The sequence below is a fragment of the Phalacrocorax carbo genome, chromosome 6, assembly GCF_963921805.1.
Source record: "Phalacrocorax carbo chromosome 6, bPhaCar2.1, whole genome shotgun sequence".
NCBI lineage: Eukaryota > Metazoa > Chordata > Aves > Suliformes > Phalacrocoracidae > Phalacrocorax > Phalacrocorax carbo.
Window position 1 is genome coordinate 41,887,308 of NC_087518.1, and position 26,168 is coordinate 41,913,475.

Genomic DNA, 26,168 nt, shown 5'->3' on the forward strand with positions numbered 1-26,168 from the left:
TAAGAGCTGCAGGCTTAAATCAGCTACTAATTTTTCTAAATAAAACTCTCAAATCTTTAACCAAAAGATCCCTTTTTTTTCCCCAGCATATACCCTGCTTTTTCAGCCTGCCCAGAGCTGAATAGCTGTTACATACTGATGGATGCGAGACCCACACCACACTGGTTACAAAGCATCAAAGGTACAGAAAGAGAGAGATAACAAATAATGAAAGGACAGAGCACTGAACTATGAAAACATCCTAACATAACTGCGTAAAACATTTTTAAGGCAAAACGAAAAATTGTGTCCCAAATCAAGCACATGAAAGGGAGCAGGCAACTGACATCCCATGCCCAGGTAAACCCTCAGGTAGGTACCAAGCATGACAGACATTTTCTGCTCCCACAGAAATGCTCAAATTCACCCATTTTAATGGAGACTAAAATAAATCTGGATACTTTGAGCTTGACATAAAAATGCTATTATCCTTGGGTCTATTCTCAAAGTGCTCTTCACCTCCTTTTAAAAACAATGGGGGGAGAAAGAAGCCTTGCTTGGCATTCCTCTCATCTTTTTTTTCAGATTTCTGTATTTTCTCCTTAATTTTAAGGAATCAAATAATAAAAAAGGAGTGCTCACTCCAAACAATGCAGCCATTAGCTCTTTTTAATATTTTTTGGGGGCAGCTGGCATGCAGCCAAAGCATTTCAGTTTGCAGACAGGTTGGACGGTAACACCTGTTTCTATTACTGCAGCACCCATGGGTAATGCACTTCAGTTGTCACCATCTCCACTGACAACCTTTCATCACAACATCAGAGAGTTTCTAATTTTCTCAGAGACATTCTCCTCATTTGCATAGTTCCCTCGAGCTTTTTTTTAAAGCTTCATTCCCCTCAAAGTGCCACAGCTCTGAAGTCTTCCCTTTTCAGGGAGCACTGAGGGAAAGCAGAGCTCCAAGGTTAGGTTTTATTTCTGGCTGTATCTTGAAAGCCAAGGTATTTTTAATGTTTTCAAGAATGTATATAAAATATGTATCAATGAGGTCAACAGGCATGGACACCATAATGGACTCACAGCCAGGGATTTAACACTGCTGGGCTCCTCAAACTGTATTCCTTACACATTGAAGAGTTTAGTTAGTATTTTTATTTTTAGATCCCCTCTTTGAACCAGAAGAACCTGGAAAAAAAGTACCTCTCTCTAATATCCACTAGGCACTCCTCCCACTGTATCACAACTTAACACTACTGTGCATCCACAGATTTCTGTTCTAGAAAATTTTTAACTTATTTATTCCTAACCTGCTTGGGTCTTGAAGAAACCACCAGTTCTCTACAAACCCAGAAGAGCAAAGAGGTCAGCAGAGACATGGCTCGAGAAAGGATCATCAGAATCACCACCGGCTTCTTCTCACAGCTCTGCTTTAACAGATTCAAACCATTCCTACTCTGGATGACACTGAAAATACACTCTTAAACATTCAATCAGAATGCAGGAAACTACTTTCCAATGTGCATTTCTTCAAAGAGACCAGCACTTATTTGAGGTTTTCCACTGGCCAGTGGAACTAAGAATCAAGGCTTCCGAAGACTTACTCCAAGGAAGTTGTCAAACATAGCGCACAACAAAAACCAGAGAAAGGGACACAATTCCTGAAAGTCATTCTGGAAATACTTTAACCACGGTATGCATCGCCTTTTATCATGAGGCTTATACTTAATCAACACAAAATTCGATGTTGTGCAAGCATATCACTTTTCGTAGCCAGGGAAATGTCACGCTCAACAGCAAAATCTAGATTTTTCAGCATGCTGACATATTTCCTCTCAAAAGAGTTCAAAAGCTCTTTGCCCAGTCCAAAAACAAAGAAAAAATCCAACCCAACTTAAAGCACAGCACGCCAACATGCCAGCTCAGTCTTACCACCCTGCACCTCGCTGGCCAAGAGGAGAGCTATTACAGCAAGTGCAGAGCTTTCTCTTACTGCTTATATAAAACCAGAGCGGGCAGAGCAGCAGCCAGGGCAGACATATCAGGACCCTGTTTCTACTAAGAATTTTGCTCAGGAGAACAATGGTTGGTTTCTCCAAGGCTGCTGTGCTGTTTTTGCAGGAGTCTGGTGCCGGAGCAGTGTGACCATCAAAGCTGTCAGCCATGGGCATCAACCGCTGATGCATGACACAGTGAGGCAGCGGGACAGCAGCCAAAAGCATCCTTCCTCCCACCACGGGGGAACCCTTTCTTCTAGTGTGCTGACAGAGGGAGTCAATGTGTTCATCTGTCTCACAGGTACCAGCTCTGTAAAGCCAGGTGGGCTTTTGATGGCCTGTGTCCTTCACCAGCACAAGTGTTTCTGCAGCAAACCTGTCCTTCCAGACTGAAGCATAGCTTACTTTTAGAAAGACATCCCGTTTTGGTAAAAAATAATTAAGTAAAAGAAATTGAGTGATGAGGAGTCCTTTCATTAGCACAACTGCAAAGGAGCTCCTTAAACTCACATATTGTTATTTATTTTTATAACAAATACATTCCCTGAAGACACAGAGAACATCTTGTGTATAGCTGATGTCTCACATGATGGTGGCCTTAGCAAGGAAAATGCAGAGAACAAAACATGGTAGAGATAGCTGTGTCTTGTCCCACAGCGCATTAAAAATGCCACAACTAACAGAATACAAATCAACTGGCAAAGAGGAACAAGGAAGAACAAGGAATGGCTATGTCTCTGAATGTAATCCCACCACCTGGCAGTTGGTAACAGAGGAAGCAAAACACCAAAAACCAAACCAAGAGAGGTCCAGCCCTGAAGTAGGCTTAGAAAAAGCGGTGCATTATCTAACAAGTTTCACACGGGCTCTATGGAAGTCCTCCAGAAACCCAGAAGATTACAGCAGCCCAACAGCATAAGGATCCCATGAAAGAAACCCCTAGTAATAATTCCACTTGGGATTTTTATTTGCCTTAGTCTATCGCTCTCCATGTGCCACAAAGTCAACACAGTTTGTAAAACAGCTATTTGATCTTTAAAGAGATCAAATTCAGTGAGTGGCTGTGTCCAATTCAGTTTAGAGGACACAACTTCCATCCTTTACCATATTTTCAAAACTAAAGCTGACGTTGTCTCTAAATGCTACTTCCATAATAGAACCCTTCACAAGCAAATGAACACGTGCCCTTCACTCATACAGTGCTATGTATTTAAAACTATCTCAAAAAATGAGAGTCCTGACAGAGTGAAAAATCCTCAGCAGCTGTATCCCACCTGTGCAAAATTTCAAATTATTCTAACTCCAATGAATAAATACACACTTCACTGAACTTGCCCAAGTATGACAGCAAAATCATTTTTGTCCATCAGGGGTGTAAGAGTGATGCAAAGCAAAGCTCTGAACAGTGGATCTTTCAGTCTGTAGTCAGACATGAAAAAAACCACCACAAATTTGGATAAAATGTTCTCTGTCAGACTGACAATAAATGTGTACGTGTTCTCTGTAGCAAAGTTTAAAAAAAAAAAAAGAAGGAAGTTTCACTTCTGATTAGGTAATATATAATTTGATTTCTGATTTTTCTAAACCATTTGAATCAGAATCATGGAATCATTTAGGTTGGAAAAGACCCTTAAAGATCATCAAGTCGTAGCTTTTATAATTCTGAAATATCATAGAATCAGAATGGCTTAGGCTGGAAGGGACCTTAAAGACCATCTAGTTCCAACCCCCCTCCCATGGGCAGGGACACCTTCCCCCTAGACCAGGCTGCTCAAAGCCCCATCCAACCCAGCCTTGAACACTTCCAGGGATGGGGCAGCCACAGCTTCTCTGGGCAACCCGTTCCAGTGCCTCACCACCCTCAGAGTGAAGAATTTCTTCCTTATATCTAATATAAATCTACCCTCTTTCAGTTTAAAACCATCGCTCCTTGTCCTATCACTACACTCCCTGATAAAGAGTCCTTCTCCAGCTTTCCTGTAGGCCCCCTTCACGTACTGGAAGGCTGCTATAAGGCTTCCTCGGAGCCTTCTCTTCTCCAGGCTGAACAACCCCAACTCCCTAAGCCTGTCTCCATAAGAGAGGTGCCCAGCCCTCTGGTCATCTTTGTGGCCCTCCTCTGGACTTACTCCAACAGGTCCATGTCCTTCTTGTGTTGGGAGCCCCAGAGCTCAATGCACTACTACAGGTAGGGTCTCACGAGAGCAGAGTAGAGGGGGAGAATCACCTCCCTTGACCTGCTCGTCACGCTTCTTTTGATGCAGCCCACGATATGGTTGGCCTTCTGGGATGCAAGTGCACAGTTAAGCATTTCTGAATTTAAAATATATTGTATTACTCCAAAAGACATTTTTGTGGCACACAATTTACTCAATCCCAAATCATTAAAGATTTCAGCTTTCAGGGATTTTTACATATATATACACACACACACATATATTTGGAGATATATATGTATGTGTATATCTATTTGTGTATATAGATACACACACCAATTCTCAAAAAAATACTTTTGGTAACCTGGTTCTCTTAGAAACAATTTTGCATACCTGTAAAAACCCAGTGTTTTGCCTCACAGTTCTGTTCTCAAACCTCCCGATTAACCTCCTTCAGTTTCTTCACAGCTTCTAGCAGATTTATACAAAACGGATTTCTAGGTTATTATTGCTATTTTTATGGATTATAATGATGCTCTGAATGAGCCAGAAGGAAAAGGAATGACAGTCTTCTAGCTCTAAACACAGGAGTTACATGGAAAGAAGGATACATTAAACAAGAAAAACCTAATAATAAGGCACATCTCACTGCTTACTGATTTACTCATTCTAAATTAAAATCCTCCCTCTGTCCCTGTCCTTCCCAGCCTTCAAATAGGAGTGAATATTCCCAGGAAAATTCCAGCAAGGTGATTTTCAGCTGACATAGTCATATTTGCAATTGACCATCTCTAATTCAATAACTTTATTTGCTACTGCTTCTTTCCCCAGGATGCATGGACAGACAGAAGAAATGGTTATGAATTTCTCTCTGTAGAGATGTAATTGGTGCTGTGCTCCAACTTCTCTGCCAGAGTTCAATGCATCAAGACTTTTCTGCTTGAGGCTGGTAAGTACGCTCATGCTCAAGACTGCATCACCGTCCTCTCCCCTCCTTGGAGCCCAGTTTCATATTCCTTATACTGCAGAAACCAGATGTCTGGCAGGACAGGAACACACACTGACTTCCTTGAAAATGGCTATCTAGATTTTCCCTAATAAAACTAACCATTTTCCACTTTATTTATATCACTAGTTCACACCACTAAATTTTCCTATTGAATGCAATTTCTCTGATATTGAAATAACTTACAGGAAAGGAATCCAAGGTGGTTTTTTTGCAATTGCCATCTGATTTTTTATAACTTATTCAAAGCAAAAAAGGTTTTATCTGTTACGTACAATAGTAATGCTATAACTGTAGACCTTAGAAGTTTAATGTCAAAAGGTAAACCACACCTTGTGTGGCACAAAGAAAGCCAAACATATTAAATAGTTAGGCCTGAAGGCCAACAGCTGTAGTTTTGCACTTTCTCGACAAACCGAAAGTCATTATTTACACAGTTTGGTTTTTAAAAAAAACAACCAAACAAACAAACAAAAAAAAAACAAAAAACAAAAACAAAACAAATACCCCCCACAACAATTCAGTGGTCTGCCAGGAAAAAATCCCAGATTACATAAAACCTTAATTAATTGCCTTCGGGTATCAGTTGCTAAGAAAATGTTAATGAACGACAAAACCAGGAGTGAGCGACAGGGGATTTAATTTGTTTATATTTGCTCAAGACAATCCCATTCGATGTACTACTCTTACTCATAAAACTCTGGTTATATTGCTTGTAATTCATTAGGACTAAAGGACCTGGTTATTAATGAAACAGAAGTGCTCAATTATTCTTCTATCCACTTCACTGTTGAGCTTTTAACCACAGTAATTATACTTCACCGGGGCCTCGTTTTTCTTCTCTGACAGCTCTGAATTCATCACACTACCTACAGTGTTTAGACAGTTATTTATATCTACTTAGAGTGAATATGTACATCTGCGTCTGGGAAACAAGCAGCATCTTTTCTTAAGTAGTGAACTGATAGTAGAGACTTCAAAGAAGTTTTAATCCAGCTTCTTTGTTTCCCAAAAACACTTTTGGCTTTCAAAAGCCATCTGATACATATAATCTAGCCCACATGGCCCTTTAGTGGTGTGCAGACCACCCAGAAATACTTGAGAAAAACATTACCATAGTGCAACGTCAAAGCCAGAGAAGCCTTCTTTTAAGATGTTGGATGGTTTCGGATTTAAACTTTTAAACTCAACTGACAATTACCCTTTCATGGTCCTTTTGCATGCAAGCACCCACCTGTGTATGCTCAGAGGGAAGCCGAAGCCTCCCGAGGGTGGACAGTGGGCTCCAGCATCACACTGAGCATAGCATGCGTCTCCTGTCTGGGCCACTGAACCATCACCGTTCGTGCACATCTGACCTTGGGCACCATATAAACCAACAACTTAGCATCACCAATAGCATGATGCCTTCCCAAGAAGCAAATTTATTCTATGGGATCGCAATTTGGACATCCAATTTATTTTTTTAAAAAACAATATTTTACCAATACATCAACAACAACAAAAAAATGTATGCCCAAATTAGTAACAGGAACACACACCAGAATTGTATAAATTAATAACAATGATACAAAATTAACTACTCAGATACACAGCCATACGTATCTGGACCTCCAAGAGAAAAAAGGTACCACTTACATGAAGAGAACAGGATGTCATTAGTTCCATATAACCTCTTCTTAATTATGTGTTCTCCAATTAGAGGTTGTCAAAAAAGAAAAATAACCAGGGGGGTTTCTTGGAAGAGAGGCTATTTAAAAAATAATTGAAGGGTTCTAATACAACATCAATGGCACATCTGCTGCCCTCCATGTCATGACATTCATACTGGTGACTGCTTAACAAAAAATCAAACCAAACCAACCAATCAAAAAAAACCAAAAAGCAGAAGCCAAGCAAACCCAGGAGAGAATAAGGATAATTATTAGGGGTACGGAAAGTCTTCCCCACAATTCACTTGAGAAGCAAAGTGAGAAAGGTGGCAAAACAAAGACAGGCAGTGGAATCAAAAACCAAGGAGGGGAAGTCCTCCTGGCTTATTTAGCCCTCCCCATATTTTTTTACTCTTGTATTATAGGTGATAATCTCAACTGTGATGATAGAAAAATCAAGAACGTGCATCGACAACCAAATTGAATATGTAGGACAGACTCCCACAAAACAATTAAGCTTCAGGAAAAACTTGTGTCAAATGTTTTCTAACTAACTAGAGCTAGGAAAAAAACTCCAGTAAAGCATAATGTCTGTTACTAGGATTGAGACGCTATTATCTGCAGCGTCAAGCAATTGTTAATACCAGAATTAGTGTAATTTACCAGGATTAATGCCTTGCTCTGGTTTCTTCTATTGTTTCCCACACCAATCTGTATCTCACCGAGGAAACATCTAACACAGACAATGGCAACACCCAAGGTAAACTTTGTCGGGTTTTTTCCTAACATAAACCTTGCCATTTTTACGCTAGCACTCACAGGAGATTCACCTTAAAATCTGTATGATGTCAATCTAACAGTCTAATTTAAATCTGAAATCATTAATCATATGCTCTTACATTTACCAAAGTTATCTCTTAATATAGCTACACACTTCAGTTAAATGCCAGTATGGCACAAGGCTTCTACACTAACAACTCTGGTTTTGTTTAACAGAAATCCAGTGGTGTTGGAACTTTTCCTGAACTATTCAATTTTCTGCAAATTAATTTAGTTCCTACATTGACTAGAATCCCATCAAAAGCCACCATATTTCTTCTGAAATATGGCCTAGACAAGTGCTCTGTGCAGTGGGTGGGGAACTGGCTGACAGGCCGCACCCAAAGGGTGGTGGTAAATAGCTCTTTCTCAAACTGGCAACCTGTCACTAGTGGAGTCCCCCAGGGATCGATATAGGGCCCAATGTTATTCAACATCTTTATAAGTGATCTGGATAATGGCATCAAGTGTAGCCTGATGAAGTTTGCTGATGACACCAAGTTGAGCAGGGAAGTAGACACTCCAGAAGGGAGAGATGCCGTGCAGGGAGATCTGGATAGGCTGGAGGAGTGGGGCAGCAAGAACCTTATGAAGTTCAACAAGGAAAAGTGTAAGATCATGCACCTGGGAAAACATAATCCGGGAATGCAGCACAGACTAGGATCCACCTGGCTGGAGAGCAGCTCTGTGCAAAGGGACCTGGGGGTCCTGGTGGACAGGAAGCTCAACATGAGCGAACAGTGCACTGCTGCAGCCAAGAAGGCCAACAGGATGCTGGGTTGCATCAAAAAGGGCATCGCCAGCAGAGAGAAAGAGGTCATTATCCCACTCTACTCAGGGCTTGTCAGGCCGCACCTGGAGTACTGTGTACAGTTCTGGTCCCCTCTATACAAAAAGGATGTGGACGGGCTGGAAGGGGTCCAGAGAAGGGCCACCAAGATGATCAGAGGACTGGGACGCCTGCCATATGAGGACAGGCTGGGAGAACTGGGTTTGTTCAGCCTTGAGAAAAGGAGGCTCAGAGGGGATCTCATCATTGTGTACCGGTACTTAACGGGTAGCTACAAAGAAGATGGAGACTCCCTTTTTACACGGAGTCACATGGAGAGGACAAGGGGGAATGGACACAAGTTGCTCTTGGGGAGATTCCGATTGGACACCAGAGGGAAATGTTTCACAGTGAGGACAGTCAACCATTGGAATGATCTCCCCAGGGAAGTGGTTGACTTGGCCACATTGGACACCTTCAAGAGTCGGCTGGACAGGGTGCTGGGCCATCTTGTTTAGACTGCTCTTCCTAGAAAGGCTGGACTAGATGATCCCTGAGGTCCCTTCCAACCTGTGATTCTGTGATTCTGTGAAATGGAAAAGGAGCTGAGCCTTGCTCTCCAGTGCTAACTCTCCCAAAGTTTAAATACAATGTGCAGGCATTCAAAATCCCGGTTGATGCAGCTCTGCTTTGACTTTTTCCTTGGGAAAAAAAAAGTCTGGGAATTTTACTATCTATAGTAAACACAACTTAGAGTGTTAATTTGTATTACATGACCAGTTTTAATGCACATGAGCATGCAATGTGCTGCTATGCTCTTGGAAACCAGCAATAGCAGCTCATGTGCAAATCAGGCTACCTGCGTGGCTGGAGAACAACTCCCTTTTCCCCGGGGAGAGCAACTCTGAGGCATTTTTGTTTTTACTGAACATTAAAACTGGTTTGATAGGGGTCTAGGAAGGTCAGGTTACTTGCTGAATGTTGTGCCACTGAGTCCATGCTTAAACTGGAAGGAAAAGCCAGCTCTTTTTTCAGGTGCCCAGGCTACTCATGCAGGGAAGCAGCTGCCTCTTCTACCAAAATTAATCAAATTTAGCAGGAAGATGCAGTTGTGAGCCTACAGAATTGGTACCTTAATTACTTAAACAAGAAAATGAGATCTACTTGGTCTGTTTTAAAACAGATCCAAAATTAATTTTCTAAATGCATGCATGTATCAAAATTCAAACAGCCCATGTGTTGAGATATATTATCTCAATGCTAAATTGAAGAGTTAAATGTTCAAATGTGTTCCCATACAAAAAACCCACACAAAATTACAAAAAAAACCTCAACCACAACTGTTGTGCATAAGACTGTAGCTGTCCTATATTTACACAAAGTAACTGATACCATTTCCGCATTCATAAACAATATTAGTGTTTCTGCCTTGAATTAAAACAATTTTAAAAGAGACACTTCCAACATGAAAACAAGACAATTAATGTGAGATACTACATGAGGGCCCCAGCTTTGCCTCTGCTCTTTTGGGAAGAACCCACACACAGCAGATGGAAAGCCTTTTCACGGCAATGCAAAACTCTCAAATATATCATCAGCCCATATAACAATAAATGGAATAGAACATAAATGGAGATGGGTTATCTGATCTGCTGGACGCTAGGAAAGTGGCCACAATAAATCCAGACAAACTGATTTCTAAGTTGCCTTAGCCTTTGTAACACTGCCAGTGGGCAGCAGGAGGCGGGAAGGGGCTTTCGGACTCACCTGTTGAACTTCACTTTCTCCATTTGATATTTTCTCCGTGTACACAAAGGAGTTGAATATCCTCTGCAAGAAAAATCAGAAAGGATGCGTTAACAGACCTTTTGTCATAAATATCACATTAAAGCAGCTTCAAACGGCACATGGGTCACAACAGCCCCACGCAATGCTGCAGGCTTAGGGAAGAGTGGCTGGAAAGCTGCCCGGCATAAAGGACCAGGGGGTCAACAGCCAGCTGAACATGAGCCAGCAGTGTGCCCAGGTGGCCAAGAAGGCCAACAGCTTCCTGGCTTGTATCAGGAATAGTGTGGCCAGCAGGAGCAGGGAGGTGATCGTGGCCCTGTACTTGGCACTGGTGAGGCCACACCTGGAATACTGTGTTCAGTTTTGGGCCCCTCAGTACAAAGGGACATTGAGTTGCTGGAGTGTGTCCAGAGAAGGGCAATGAAGCTGGTGAAGGGTCTGGAGAACAAGTCTGATGAGGAGCAGCTGAGGAAACTGGGGGCCTTTAGCCTGGAGGAGGCTGAGGGGAGACCTTGTTGCTCTCTACAACAACCTGAAAGGAGGTTGTAGTGAGGAAGGTGCTGGTCTCTTTTCCAAAGTAGCAAGTGATAGGATGAGAGGAAACCGCCTCAAGTTGTGCCAGGGGAGGTTTACATTGGATATTGGGAAAAATTTCTCCTCTGAAAGGGTTGTCAAGCATTGGAACAGGCTGCCCAGGGAAGGGGTTGAGTCACCGTCCCTGGAGGTATTTAAAAGATGTGCACATGTGGCGCTTAGGGACATGGTTTAGTGGTTGACTTGGCAGTGTTAGGTTTATGGTTGGACTCGATGATCTTAAAGGTCTTTTCCAACATAAACAATTCTATGATTCTATGAAATCTGTGTCAGAAAAGGACCATTTCACCTGGGGATTCTATTGCCAGGCTTACTCAAGGGGAATCACATCTCCATATACCTGTTTCTGGATCTGTGTGAAAAGGCTGGGTTTGGTTTTGAAGGCAAACACATAACAGTTTTGTTCAGAACATCTGTTAATTTACCAAACTGTCATAAGGTGCTAAACAAAATATTTCACATTTGAAAGCTACTGCCCGTGCAAACTATGACTGTTCTCTAGCACTAAACATTTAACCCAACATAACTGTTTTTAAAAGTGCTTGCTATTTCCAGCTAACACACAAGAAGCTGTGAGCCAAATTTAGACACATTTGCTATCTGGAAAAGACAAGAATGAGACCCGCTTTTGAACACAACAAAATCAGACTCACTAACAGGAAAAAAAAAAAAAAAAACATATCAGAAGATAGAAATGAAAGCTCTGTCCTCCCCTGGGAAAGCTTCCAATCTGCTTCCGGAAAGACACAAGTCCCTCCGCCTGCTGTGCCTCCACAGGCAAGAGCCACACCGCCATCATAATTTGCTCACAGTGGTTACATGGAGGAAAGAAAACAACACCTTGCTAATATTCTGCTTCCAAACTGAAAAATAAGGTTGGAAGGATTCTGGGTTACACTGATAGCATTCCTGATAAATTTGCCTGATAAACCTAAGTTTCCCTTTCAAGACTTCTCATTTCCAAAGGCACCTTCCCCCTTCGGGACAGTGGGGCCATCCGTACTGGACAACCTACAAGTGTCCCTAAAATACTCCTCTGATATCTGTCTTAATAGCATATGCAGTAGCTGCATAATGCAATGGAGGTTTAAGAGAACAGTGCCATGCAAAACAAGAATAGTATTGGTTATTCATTAACAATAAACATAACAGTAAACGTTAAGGTTATTTAGGTCATTATACTCTGGAAAAGAGGAAAAAAAAGCCTCTTAATTTATGAAGGAACTTCTAACTTTCTCCTGTCCTCCTGCTCAGGTGCATGCCAATCCCTAACAAGCTTGGAGGTATCCAAACGGCAGGGAGGGTTTGCAGAGTTCTTAAGAAAACAAGTGGCCAGTTCCCCACCATATATCAAACATTCTCTATGAAAGCAAGATATCCAATATAGAAGCTGAAATAATTTTCCAAGCAGATCCTGATTAAAATGCTGACACTTCCTTGCAAACGTGGGATTCTGGGGTTCTGTGTTTGCAACCAGAAACACACTGTACACTTTTTACAAAAACACAGCCCAAACCTAAGAGATGCTGTTAGTGCCTGCCACAGAACAACTGCACGACGAGCCTATCTGAGCTGGAAGGGAGCTGTGCTGGCTGCTCCACAGGAGTGGGCATTTTAACATTGCACCCTCTGCAACATTTATTAGAGCTTCCATGCATCATGTAGGGAAGAAAGTGAACTACTGGGAAATACAACTTCAAATATATCAAAATCAGTGACATAAGCAGAAGGAACACAGAGGGTGAACTCCTTCCTAGATTGTGGAGGAGGCATAGAAAATTTAAAAAAAAAAAAAGTCAATGGGATTTTTCTCTACCAGCCTCAAGGGGAGCTGGGATTTCACTGACAGAGTGGATTCCACGTCTATCAGCATTAAGTCAAACACATGACAACACATCAGCAAGAACATCTGTAGGCATGGCCACATCTGCTGAAGGACAGTGATTTACAAACACCCTGTTGAATCCCTCCCTTGATGTCATAGTTGTGAGAGAGTATACTAAGACTCATGTTTACAGCCACACTATATAAGCCAGAGTCTGCTTTCCAAATTATTGGCAATAACAACTGCAGTTACTAAAGAAGTCTAAACTTCATCCAAATGCAGTGTAATCATTCGTCCATGAGAGTTTTCCTGATGCAGGTTTAGCTCATTTCCTCTTAGTAAGGCTACATGCAGCTATAACTAGCAAAACCAGCCTGGAAAACCCTTTGGTGTGCTGTGCTCCACTTAAGATCATCACTTTCCCTTATTCCTTTCCCTCCTGAGGACTTCAGGAATTTCAGAAATTTGAACTCTTAATTCTAAAGAAGCATTTGAAGGGCAGCAATAAATCTCCTCAGTTTACAGGTCTCAGAGAGCCTAAAAGAAAGGGGGGGGGGGGGGGGGGGGGGGGGCGGGGGGGAGGCATCTACTCTTAAAAGCTGCCCGTACTTTGAAACTTCCTCTTCTTCTAGACCTTTGTTTAAAGTTCTGCTTGGGTACTTTAACTACAAACATGTTGGCTTCCCCCCCACACCCTGCCATGAGATGAAAAGATAATTTAAACATCAGAAGAAAATACATTAAAGCATGTCATTTTGATGCAAAATGTTTTAAATGAATTGAATTTTTCTCTCCACACAGCATTTAGTCTCCAGACATCAAAAGGAGCGAGAAGGAAATAGACTGACAGCTACCGAGAATGAAGCTTTCTGTCCTTAACACAAAGCTGACCCCTTCCTCCACCCCTTTAACACGTAGCCGTGTTTATGAACTTTCAAAATAATGCCAGAGAACATTACACACACTTATATAAGAGTCACAGCACCAGCAAGAATTTATTTGGCCGCAGAGCTATGTTTTTAACCTATTTTTGCTTGATTTATAGTTTAACCAAGTTCTTGAAAATGTTATGGTGTCTTCTACTCTTTTAATTTAAAGCTCTGTGCATGTCAGAGAGGGAAAAGCAGAAGCCTGTTAGTCAAACTGCCATCATAGACAGTGAGCCTAAACCAACAGTAAAAACTAATTTAGGATTGAGAAACTACCCAGGAAAAGCCAACCCATTGCACACCGAGTTCCCTGAGGCTGTGTGTTAACTGCTCGGCCTCTGTCTGGGTACAGTCTAGTTACTAGAGATACCTGCTCCCTATCAAGAACTCCTATGCAGAATTTCACCCAAATCCAAAACCATCTCCCTGTTGTATTTAAGCCAATTTCACTATCTTAAAAAAGTGATCTAACTTTAAGTAGAAAACCGGAGCTAAGTGGCAACCTCAAATGAAGTTAAGGGACCTTCACAGACCCAAGAATAAGTCAGCTCCACGAACTTAGAAAAATAATCTAAATATATAGGAGAACTTGCCCATGGTAGTTTACACAGCGCATTAGCATCTGTACATTATTCTTCCTACTCCTCACTGTTTAATTGAATCTGCTTAGCAGATGGCAGCAGGCTAAGTTCACTCCAACAGGAACAATTACACACGTGTTTAATGAGATGCTCGCCTGGGATTATTTGCCGTAACCCATCACCACTCACTCTCACAACACACAAAGGCTGCAACTGCTGCGCTGGTTTGGCCTCCAGCCTTTCCCCCCGCTGAGGTGGCGCTCCACCAGACGCAGAGCTATCTGCAGCCCCACCACTGCTCCCAATGTCTCCTCATCACACACCGTTGTAAGCCCTGAAACAGCGTTTTATTTTACTTTTCTCCATTTGCTCCACCCTTTGCTATCATCATCTATTTTAAGTTTATTACAATATTTATAAATATTCAGGTTGTTGCTGAACATTCATCAACTATGTGAAAAAGATTAATTTTTCAGGAATTCTCAAATTCCTTTAAATCCAACATACTTAAAACACAACAGCTTTGTTTTTGTGGCACATGGCAGACGGTAAAACTTAACGCTCTACGCTATCTGCTACTTATCTTAGGTACTGGGCCAAGAAAAGTTGCTTCACAGTTGTGCTCCAACCCACACATGCTGCAGCACACCTGCACACACACCCAGCGCACCTCAACTACTCCACCAGCTTGGTTTCCTCAAGCAGATTTTTGCAAAGGTTTCCAACTTTAAAAAAATATTATTGGAAACAAAAGCAACTTTTGCTTTTCAATCCAAACTCTGAATTAAATTTCAAGATTCAGTTTAGAAAACAACATTTTGTGCTGCCACAGCTTACCCAGTACAGCAAGCAAACTTTGTTTCACTCACTTCAGCTATTTCCGCCACAAAGCATCAGTTTTCAAACACAACATTCCGAAGTAAACAAAATGGAAAACTTTTTCAAAACTTACGAGTTTTGAAACATCTGCACTTTCCATACTTTGTTCCAAAAGTAGATTTCAGAAACCCAGTCTAAATCAGGAAGCCTGTAAAAGTATGCTTTTCTTTTCAAATTACTTACACATTTGAGATGCTCAGAGAGAAATAACACTTATCTGGCTGGCTATATCTATCACCTGCTGGTTTATCCTTACATTTAAACTCTGTGGGGCAGGCAGGGGCTGAAGTCAAAGCCTTGTGCCATCCCTGGGGCCCCTGAGCCTCCGGCAACACCTGAATCCTGAGCACGATGCTCAGCACATCACTCATGCTCTTTATCCTCCCCTTCCCTTACTGAACACTACACTCACTTTAGCTACACAAACAGAAGCCTAGAAAACCATGGTATCTGCAGGTACCACTGCAGGATTTCTGGCAATCCATTACAGCTCTGAGACATGCAGATTTCAGGAAAGCCAAGCAATGTGTCCCTACGAGCCTGCAGAGGATGACCACAGCCTGGATGGAGTCCTGAGCAAGTAGGTTGTTTTTTTAAAAAAAAAAATACACATTTCCAACACATTAGAGACTCTTGCTTTCCAAGGTCTTTAGTTACCTGTCTGGGTCAAAGCAATTGCAACTTCTTAGAAAATATTCTGTGGTATCTAGATATATCATCTATTGACTTTAACTGCAACCAAGTGCTTGTCGGTGCCACCAGCCTGCCTCACTTTTAGCTCTGAACAACAGGACAAATATTTCATAGTGAGGTAAATCAGGAAGCAATGAGAGGATGCAAGGGCAGGGGTCCTTGGGGCTGGGACAGGAAGATTTGGGCCACTGCGATCTAATGCATCCCACAGGTGGGGTCTGACAGTGATGAATGGGCACAGCACCTGAACCCGCACCTCTGGGTAAAATGGAGTCACGTTTCCCACCAAGCCAGAGATAAGGGGTGGCTCGGGTTTAGCTTAGTGGTGTACCAAAACAAGGCTTAGGGGACCTTTATTCATAATCTGAAGCCAAAGGCACTCAGTTTTAAATATGGGAGATGACTCTACACCAAGCTTCGCATAAAAAGTAAAATATTAACTGACTTATTCACTCAGTTCCTTGAGATTAAAATAAACTCGGCAACAATGCACTCCAGTGAGAAAACAAGTTCAAATGCCCCCAGTTTGACTGTCAGCACTGCATCAAAACAAACAAAAGAAGCCACCAGCCCCAAACCTCCAAGGTCCCCAACCAACTACAAGCGCCAACTGCTCCACAGAGCAGTGAACCATTTTCACATCACTTTATTTGCTAGACAAGATATGAATCCATCTCCCTACTGGCAAAAATAACATTTTTAGAGACAAAAAGAATCAGGAAAAACAAATACAGGATTAGTAAAATATCCACTGAGTTGTAAATATACTGAAGCTGTTTTAGCATCTATACTGCAAGACTTCAAAAAGAAAAAAAACCCACAACTTTCAGCAGATTTAGGACATGGACTGCTGTTACATGTCATATTTGGGTAATGACAGGATGAAAAAGCTCAACAATATTAAAAAAGTATCGAAAACAGCAGTAACAAAATGTACATGTGTCAGATATATGCAGTATTAGCTCAGCAGGGCTGCAATACTTTTTAAACTTCAAGCAGCAACTAACCAGGGTCTGTTTCTTATTTTAAAGGTTAAGGTTTTAAAAAGTGGTGAGCAAACAAATATATAACAAATCCTCTTTCTGATGAAACTCGCCAAGTGAGATTGTTTTGAGGGAAACCTGTGGCTTCTGTCTGGAGTTTATTTTTGCAGTGTCTGAAGCCCTATCACGTTATGTTTTGTTACCATTTTCTAAAACCAAGAAACATTAAATAGTGGGTTCCCATGAGATCAAGGACATGCTTCATGTTTTTCTCTAAGAATATATAATATATATACAAGAAACTAAAGTAAATTGCAGGAAAACATAGCAAAAGGCAAATCCAGTTGGATGAGAGCAATGATGGCAGCAGCCCAGTACTGCAGACCCTGCTGAGCCCAGGGACAGACGCAGCAGCTACACATCTAAAAGAAATACCCCAATACCACCCTGCAAATGCCTTTCTGAGGGTTTCAGGAGAACAACTCTTTGTGAAGGATTTAACAAATTAATTTTTTTTTCATTACATTATTCATAAAGCAGCAACAGGTATCTTTATTGGACAGGTAGACAAAAAGAAATGTGATGCAGAGCTCACAAGCCCCAGGCCAGTGCTTTCGTGGGGGTCAGAGCACAGGCAGCCTCTCCTCAGAGAGCAGGCACCACAAGCAGCATCTTCAATTAAAAAAGTGAGGAAATGTAAAGACTCATACAGCTTGTGATTCTGCTGTCCTGGCCCTGTTCATCTCCCCCCATCAATATTTTGCCCAGAGAAGCTCTATTTGTCACTGATGGGCAAAGCTGGTGTGTGCTCAATTATCTATATTGCTGGTGTGTTGTTAAACTACATCATTTGAAGGACTCCTCTGGCAGCTTCATTTAAGTGATTTTGCTTTTTCTACACATAAAATTTACACAAGATTACTTGCAATGAGGAGGAATTTGTGGGGAAAAAATCAGTTGTTAGAAAAAGCTGAGACTATCAGGCAAAGCTTTCCCATAAGGAAAGTGAACATAGACCGTCCTGGCACTCAAGATGCATTTGCAGATGTGTACCTCTGCGTGCTCAGACATTCCCCAACATTTGAGAATGTTTTAAGCAGGAAAACATCATCTCTTGTGCCTGTTTTTACCTTAATGAAAATTGCTTACCAATTCACTACTTAGAAACCAAGCTACCGTTATCTTCTGCCACGTCCTGAGTTGGCCCGTCGCATCTATGCGCCCCACTCTGCAGCCAGCACTGGAGCAAAACGCTTTGTGAAACATGGAGGACAACAGAAGAACTGGTATTTGGGTTTGATCTTAATTTTGATGGTAGAAAGTATCACAGTCAGAATTTATAACTAATCTACTATCATTAGCCTGTGGGAGGTAAAAGTCTTTGGGATTGTTTCAAGAGTCATATTCAGAAGGGGAGATGGTAAGTAGGTACAACATTGCTTGAAAAGAGTCAAAGTAGAGCACAATTCTTGTAAACGTGTTTCCTTGGAAAATTTCAGGCATTTGCCAGGAGAGAGAACTATGGAAAACTGAGTAACTGCCAAAAATGCAATCAAGAACTGGCAGATTTTTTGTCGTCTTTTTCAAGGAACCAGAGAAGAGGGAGGGGAAAAAAAGAGTGAGAGGGGAAAATACCCTAAGAAAATTAGTTCCACATGTTAAGAGGATTATTCATTTAGCCAATGTAACTTGACTAAGGCTATACTCATGACAATGTATATGGTGGCATTTCAGAAAAAGAGAAGTCATGCTACCCAACCTTAAAATATAAAGCAGATGGCCTTCTCAATAGGATTTGATTTTTTCTCCCTATACACTTATTCCTCATTCCAGCCTCTAGGATGTGAAGCTTAGAAAATTTATATAGTTTTTTTCAGGTTGAAAACTTTGATTACTGGAGATTTTTGAACTTGCTGCATTTTGTAGGTCCTCTTCCCTTTAAAGAGAAGATAAATTTAAGCATTTATCACTAGCAAAATCAACATGAAACTTCATTCTATTGGAACAACTCTGGGTTTCATTTTTCTGGTTTATTTTCTTTCAAGCCCATGTCAAAATTACTAACTAAAAATTGGAAAACATTTAAGTAGCAAACCAATACATGTAAACAGATGCAATCCTATAGCCAAAAGAGCTTGATATCATTTTAGTATAATTACTGTGCTTGTCCAATTTGGTCATGAGTTCAATATACACCAAGTATGCAGAAGAAACATGGTTCAATTTATGTATCATTACAGCTAGGACTGTGTAATTTTACAGCAAATTAAAAAAAAACAAAAACAAACGAACAAAAAACACCACACAAAAACCCCCAAAACAAACACAAAGGGACATACAGACACACACTGAGAGCATGTAATATTGTTTCCTGATCTATTTAACACAGTCAAGGTGGGTTTTGTTTGGAGAAACGCCGCAGCACAGAACAGTAAGGCTGGAGTGAGTTATTAGAGAGATCTACTTGAATCAGGAAAAAAAAATATCCAAGAACAACATGCTTAAACGTAGGAATTTATAGTTCATAGATCATGACACTAAACTTCTGTGCATAAAATGAATGGGCTGATGCTAACATAATTACAGAACTGTTTTATTTAAATGTCCAAGACTATCATTTTTCAGGATCTCTCAGCAGGAGCCATCAATGTACACACGATAAATATCATGATAACATTCTTCCCCTGCAACTGCTGCTGCAGCGCTTCTTAACAATAACTGTCTAATACTGTCTGCACTCAGAAACACATAAAAGTTTAAAACTTGAACACCCACTGCAGTGAGTTCTCAGATGCTTCGATGTAAGCCACCGACACCTTTTTCAAGAGAAAAATAATGGATGAGTAACAACCTGAAAGAGACCGTCTGTACTTAAGTACCTTCCTGTATGAGTCAGTGTCTGTAATAAAAAGTACAAGAGTACTCTCTTATGATAATATTATTTGTATTAATAAGAGTTTTAAGGCCACCTGTTTACATACCTCATTTGCATTGTTTTTCTTGGATATAATCCACACCTTTCCTTTTTCAAGCAGAAGGGAGTAGGAACAATTCTTTACACTCCTAATGTCTTAGCAGGTTTAATTTCTCAAATTTTAAAAGAAGTTAAAAGATTATCTCAGGATATAAACCCTTTGCATCAATTATCATCTCAATCATTCTCCCCAACCTGGATGTAAAGTTATTTGAAAATAATTGTTACATTTCAAATTGACCCAGGGCTTAAAATTGACTTAAACTTGACACCCCCCCCCCATGCTGCCTAGACAGAGGTGACTTCAGTCATACCAACTCTCAGCTGCAAGACCTCACCAAACCTGACAAAGTGCTTTGAGACCTGCGCACCCAACAAAGGCACGTGGCCCAGAGCAGTGATGCCTGCAGAGGGTGATACCTCCGGCTGCAGAGCTGTGCGTGTGGGTTAGTGCCTTTCCCCATTTCACATGGCTGGTTTTGGTACCCTGGCTCATGGAGGTGCTGTGGAAAATTGAGCTCTTGACATAGATTTACAGGACAGCATATATATTAAAATGTCTTCCAGTTTAACATCAGAATATTTTATAGGTTAGAAAGAAATCATTGCTCCGTGTACTGGGGCTATTTCCCACCTGCAGACACAGCCTCCCAAAACACTTCTCAAACCAAACCTGGTTTATGCAGCAGCTGTGGGAGCCAAAGGAGTACAGACAGGGAGAGGATCCACGTTTGCCTACGAACAGTAAGTAGAAATGGCATCCAGGGCAGCGGCAGCCAGAGCGCACGTGCAGGAAGACAGCGTGCTCATAGCAGCACATGTTGTATGTGCAAAGCCTGCACGCTCGCGTGCCAGGGAATGCTGCGCGCTCCTGCAAGAGCTTCCCAGGGGCTTATGGACTCCCGCCTTGGGGGTGCCAAACCCCATGGGACAGGTGCCCCAGCCGAGCAGGGCACAAGGACCTCAGGAGGTCCCGTCCCACCTCAGCCACTCTCCAATTCTCTGAGGACACAGTGGCAGTTCTAGAGCTGTGACGCCCCACACTAAAACCTTGGGTCAATCATTGGATTTTTACAAAAGTGGAGAAGACTTGATTTAATTGGCACTCTTTCTGACCTTGAAATTTGAAATCCGCTGGTACTCTGGGTGACCTTTAGGAAACAACATTTCACTTTGTTTAGCCGCTAATGAAAAGAGAATTACCCATCAACCAGCACCGGAAATAAAATATTTCTCCTCATGCTTCCACAACACGGGTGGAATGAACTCAGAGAGCAAGCACACTAACAGACTAGATTATCTGACAACTTCTCCCCGTTATGTTTTTTGAGCCAGGTGGCCACCTGACACTATCAACCACATTAAACAGATCTACAACAGAAGTAAATGCCCAAAAAATAACATACAGATGCAAAGTAGCAAATAACTGCTAGGTCAGTAAAGCAGAGGTGATGATCTCTAGAAGAAACTGCTAAACCACTTCTCCAGGTGAATCGCTAGTGCTCATCCAAGGTGGGCAATAACTCCCATGCTCTGCAGGACAATGGCCAGAGGGGCCGAGCTGGCCCACGGCATCCAGCTACCCATCAGTTAGTCCCTAGGACTATTTTTCCCTTGTTCTTTCATAGAGCTGTGGTTCAGCATGAGTCGTCCCCCTGTGAAACAAAACCTCGCAAGAACACTCAATGGAAGCTGGCCGATTAACCATTTGTCCTCATGTTTAACTTGTTATCTCAGGACACAGAAGGAGGTAGAGCAATCCACAGAAAACAAATGTTATCTTCTGTAAAGAGCGGAGCCATTAGATATTATCGGTTATTAAAAAAAAAATTAACAATTGAGACTAAGGAGAGGCTTGTGAATTGAATTCCTACAACACTTCAAAGCAATCTGTGCATGAATGCAAGCACTTATTCTTCTAATTAAAACAGAAAAAAGGCAAGCAAAATAGCAAGACATCATTTACATGAGAGTGAGGGGAGTAAAAAAGGGAAAAAACCACCGCCAAAAGTCAAACAAAACCTCCAGTGTTAATCAAGAGCAGATTCCAACCCAGGAAAAGGAAAGCAAGCTCCAGATTTAATGAGGAAAGGTGCTGAAGAAGAGCAAAACTAGCCTCAGCATTTTCTGTAGCACTCCCGCCACGCCATCCCACGAGAATTTCTACATTCAGCCTTTGGGAGAGAAAAATTATCAGATGTTTTGCGAAGAAGAGCCCTTTATCTTGCACCCTCATTGTTTTACAAGCTGAAGAGGCTGCAAGCCAACGATGGGGCTGCAGGGTTCTTGACTGTGGATCCCAGAAGATGCGGCAGTTCCACCAAGGCAGCTGCTGAAATGGGTGAGGGCTCGGGTGAGAGGGACCTGCCACAGACCGAGGTATGCTTGGCTTTTTAGTGGTCTCGCTTTGTTTTTACAACGAAAGTCATCCTAATAAAAAAAAAAGGAGAGACATGGCTTTCTGGCGCTCCTCCCTTTTCCATGTCTATACCGGGTCTCCCCAATACAAACAACCTCCTGTCACCTATGTGTCCATTTCTCCATATGAAGAACACCACACAGTTCAAGTTCACCTAACATTAGCAGCGTTCGGGTGGGGGCTATTCAGGTATGTGCAATTATTTCAGTTAAACAGAGCCCATGATTTGGCATTTAAGGACAAAATTTTGTCATTACTATAGCGGTCTCAAAGGCTCCCTGACAAGTGTCATTATTCAGGAGTCATTTAGCCAGGGCTTCAAAACATAAAGACAAACCCAGCTCTGCTTGTTTCTCTTGCCATGACAGCAACTTTAACATAAATCATATCTGAATAAATGAAGAGTAAGTAGCATAAAAGGCTTATGAAAAAATCAGAACACAAAATAGATTTTCTAATCTGCTGTTCTTATTTGAATATTGGCAAACCCATGTTCATCTTCTTAAATAAATATAATAAATACACACCATGAAAACATAGTGTCTTCACTACTGTTGAATGAACAGCCTACAGTATCTCCTAACTAAAAGTAATTATTTCAGCCTTCTAAAAATTAGTTTTCCTGAAATGAGTTTAAATATATTTATCTTTCAAACACTAAGTAGCAAGAAATTAGCCGGAACATCAATTTAAAAATCAGAGTATGCATTCTTCTGATAAGCTGCTGATTAACAATACTGAGATGATTCAGAAATCTGAATGATTTCTGTGTTTCAAAATGGATACTACAAATAAAAATTACAAATTAGATATTACAAATTTGTAAGAATTCCCGCCCTCCACCCCCCACCCCCCCAAAAAAACCCCAAAATCTCTAAAGGCATTTCACCTGTCTGAAACGACACCTCAGACTACAGTGCAGTGGTTTTTTGTTTTTTCAGTTTCCACATAAGCACCTTTTCCTCACTCAGTGGAATATCTTTTTGCAGCTATTTCAATGTATGGGATGCTCTTCTCTTCACCATGTGGTCAGATTCCTGTGGTTTCACATTAAAGCCATACATCCTCAGAGTCACTGCAGAAGGAGTTTTCTGCTGGGGCTGTCCCAGATCTCCCACTGTTTACCCTGGAGTTTTCAAGAGAGAAATGTGCTACTTCCAGCTCCAGACGACTGGCATTACTATGAGCTTCTGTAATCTGTTATTTTTAAGAAGCCTTTGCAAAATATACTCACTATAGGATAATGAAGGTTGATCAGAGAAATGAAGGCTTGATGAGAGCACCAAATAAATGCACACATAATATTGAAGAAAAATATTATACAGGTACTGAAGGCAAATCAGATATTTATTTCTCAGTGTGATTCCTTTTCACTCACTGAAATGAGATCTAATTTTTTAAAAGAAGATGTATAAAGACTAATTCTTCTAATTTATACGAGTTTGCAGACACACACACTGTAGATTGAGTAGTATCACCTGTTCTCCATTTCCTGAATTCCTCCTCTAATCTTAAAGATATGACAATATTAAATAGCTGTGCTCCTTTGGCCCTCTGAAAATACTCTGATTTATTTCTAATGAGAAAAGGAGCAAGGGTTTCGGGGGGGTGGGGAAGGGCGGGGGTGTTTGGTTGGCTGTTTTTTTAAGAGATTACCAAAAGAGAAGGTGGCATGTTCTTTTTCTAAGAAAACCTGGAATCCTTTAACTGAACATTCATCTGCTTCTGCAGATTATTAAAAAACAAACATGACAATAGAGGATTTAATCAGTTTAGTGTGGACCACTCAGGTGTCAGCACAGTGGTGTAACACAGCTCTGTGGAACAGAAATGCTGAAGAGGCTCCAGCAGATGCTGCACAGGTGGCTTTTACATCCCTTCCCTCCACCACCATGCTGCCCCATGCCACTGCTCTGCAGACAAGTATTCTTAATGTTAGACTTAATCATTTGACAAAACATGGAAATAAACCATGCACTATCCAAAGGGCCCCTGGCTCAGTCACCTGCTGCAAGGAGTTACTTTTTGTAGCTCACTGGTTTTGGCAGTCAAGATGTAAAAGCACAAGGTTAAAGGGCCAAAACTGTAAAGCACCTTTCACATGCAGATCACTCATGATACAAAAAGGATCATTACTGTCATGAAGTAACAAGTCGTGATCATCCTCAGCTGACCTATCCTTTTACACTCCCAGAGATGCAGGAAAACATACACCCCATCAACCACTTTAACCTTGTTATCCTTGGATAAGGCCAGGATTGTATAGCCGTGCCACACTAGTTAAGGTATTTATGGATGTTTAGAAAAAGCTCAGTTTTTAAGAGACTATCAGCATGCAATCTTGTCATATGATTATCACCCCAGCCTCCAACTCTGGTTGGAAAAACTGCACATTTCTCAACAGACTGGACTTTTAATGTAGCCAATGTTACAGGAAAACATGCAAGAAATATCACAATGCAAAAGAGCCGCAAAGCAAAGCAAAGAGGAAATAAAAAGAAAAGAGCTTTCAGGATGTTTAGAAACAGCCTGTTTTGGTTTTTTTTTAAGGTGTTTTTGTTTGGTGTTTTTTTTTTTAAGATAGGTCTTTCCTTTATTTTGAGTTGGTTCTACCTCTGATGCAACCTTCCAAGCCCAGAGAGAGGAGAGCAGATTGGACCAAGAACTACACTATTCCGCCCACAGAGGACAGAATTAAAATCTAGAACTGACAGATGTCAGATTTATGTGTCTGCAACCTAAAAAACCATACAGAAAATACACAAGATAATTGCTACAAACCTACAAGTACAGCCCTGGGACCCGTACATCTACACAATCTTATTTATGGTCAACATAGCAAAACACTGTGAGGACAGGAGGAACAGAGAAGACAACAGAATTTGGGAGCAGACTTCCACTGTAGAAAAGGAATTTAAACTGGAAAGAACCAACTTTTCAGTTGGTAAGATTCATTCCTTTTATGATGTGATGTCACTGCCAGCTGGGTTGTACCTATTAAAAAGATCAAAAAGAAATCATGCATACACACACTGTTAAAATTAAAACAATGACAGAGGCAATTACTATTTTTCACTCCTTCTGGAAATATCATTACAAGCTGCTTTTTCACAAAACATTTACAAACCACGATGTGAGCTCCACTACCGCTGGTAAATGAACACAGAACAATCTCTGTTTCAAAATGGAAGAGAATTATTTGACCTTTTTTTTTTTTTTAATCTTAATTTGCCTAAATTGTCTACTTTGTCTAAATAAAATATTTTGGAACCTCTAGAGAAAAGGCTGCTCATTTAATCAAAATAAATCTCTGCTGTGATTTCCTTCAGAAGATACTACTTACATGTACTGTCTTATTTAAGAAGCACTCATGCTGATCATGCGTACAGTGTCATCTTCATTAAAAATAATCAAGAATCCCTAGGCGGACATTTGCATCTGAAATTGTAAAATCTCAAGGTTTTATAGTACTGCAAGGTTTCCTACCATTCATTCATATTTAATCTTTGAGGATGCTTCAGTGCACATAAAATATTTATCAGTCAAAGGGGTTTTCAAATTAGAACATGTAGTATCAGCTTCTTTCTTCAAAATAGTTTTTATTTCATTTTCAGTAAATCATCCAAGCTTTCATTTGTTAAATTTTATCAAAATCAGAGATACAAGATGTCAATGAAATCCTAATCTTGTAACATGCCGTTGCATTAGGAAAAAACAGTATTTTACTAAAACGTGTGATGCTTTTAAAGCACTATATAATCATTCCACTCACTGTGAATACATGATGAATTGTACTAAACAGGCATCAAAACATTACTGTGGTGGACGCACAGCTTCCGATGTTAAAACTGAGCATGAAGCAAGGCCATAAGCTTACCGAGCCTCATTTGGCGTGTGAGCCAACAGGACTGACTGGCAAACCTGAAATTGAATTAAGGATTTAAGGCTGTATAGAGACCACCCCCAGCTCTGCAACCTAAATAAATTCCCTTTCTTTTGGTTTTCTGTCCAATTATCTGTGTGTTGCACATCTGTCTGAATATGCGGAAATGACACCATAATCCACTTTGGTATCAGGATTAGCAAGTTCAGACACCAAGGAGAAATAAAGGCATTAACGTTACTTTG

At 41.0% G+C, this 26,168-nt stretch overlaps 1 protein-coding gene across 1 annotated transcript in view; it reads right to left on the minus strand.

Annotated features, from left to right (window-relative positions):
• CACHD1 (cache domain containing 1) overlaps nucleotides 1-26,168 on the minus strand; it is a 114,822-nt gene that overhangs the window by 64,078 nt on the left and 24,576 nt on the right. The window contains exon 2 of the mRNA XM_064454899.1: nucleotides 10,143-10,205. Within this exon, the coding sequence (XP_064310969.1) occupies nucleotides 10,143-10,205 (63 nt within the window). The remainder of the gene's footprint in view (nucleotides 1-10,142; nucleotides 10,206-26,168) is intronic.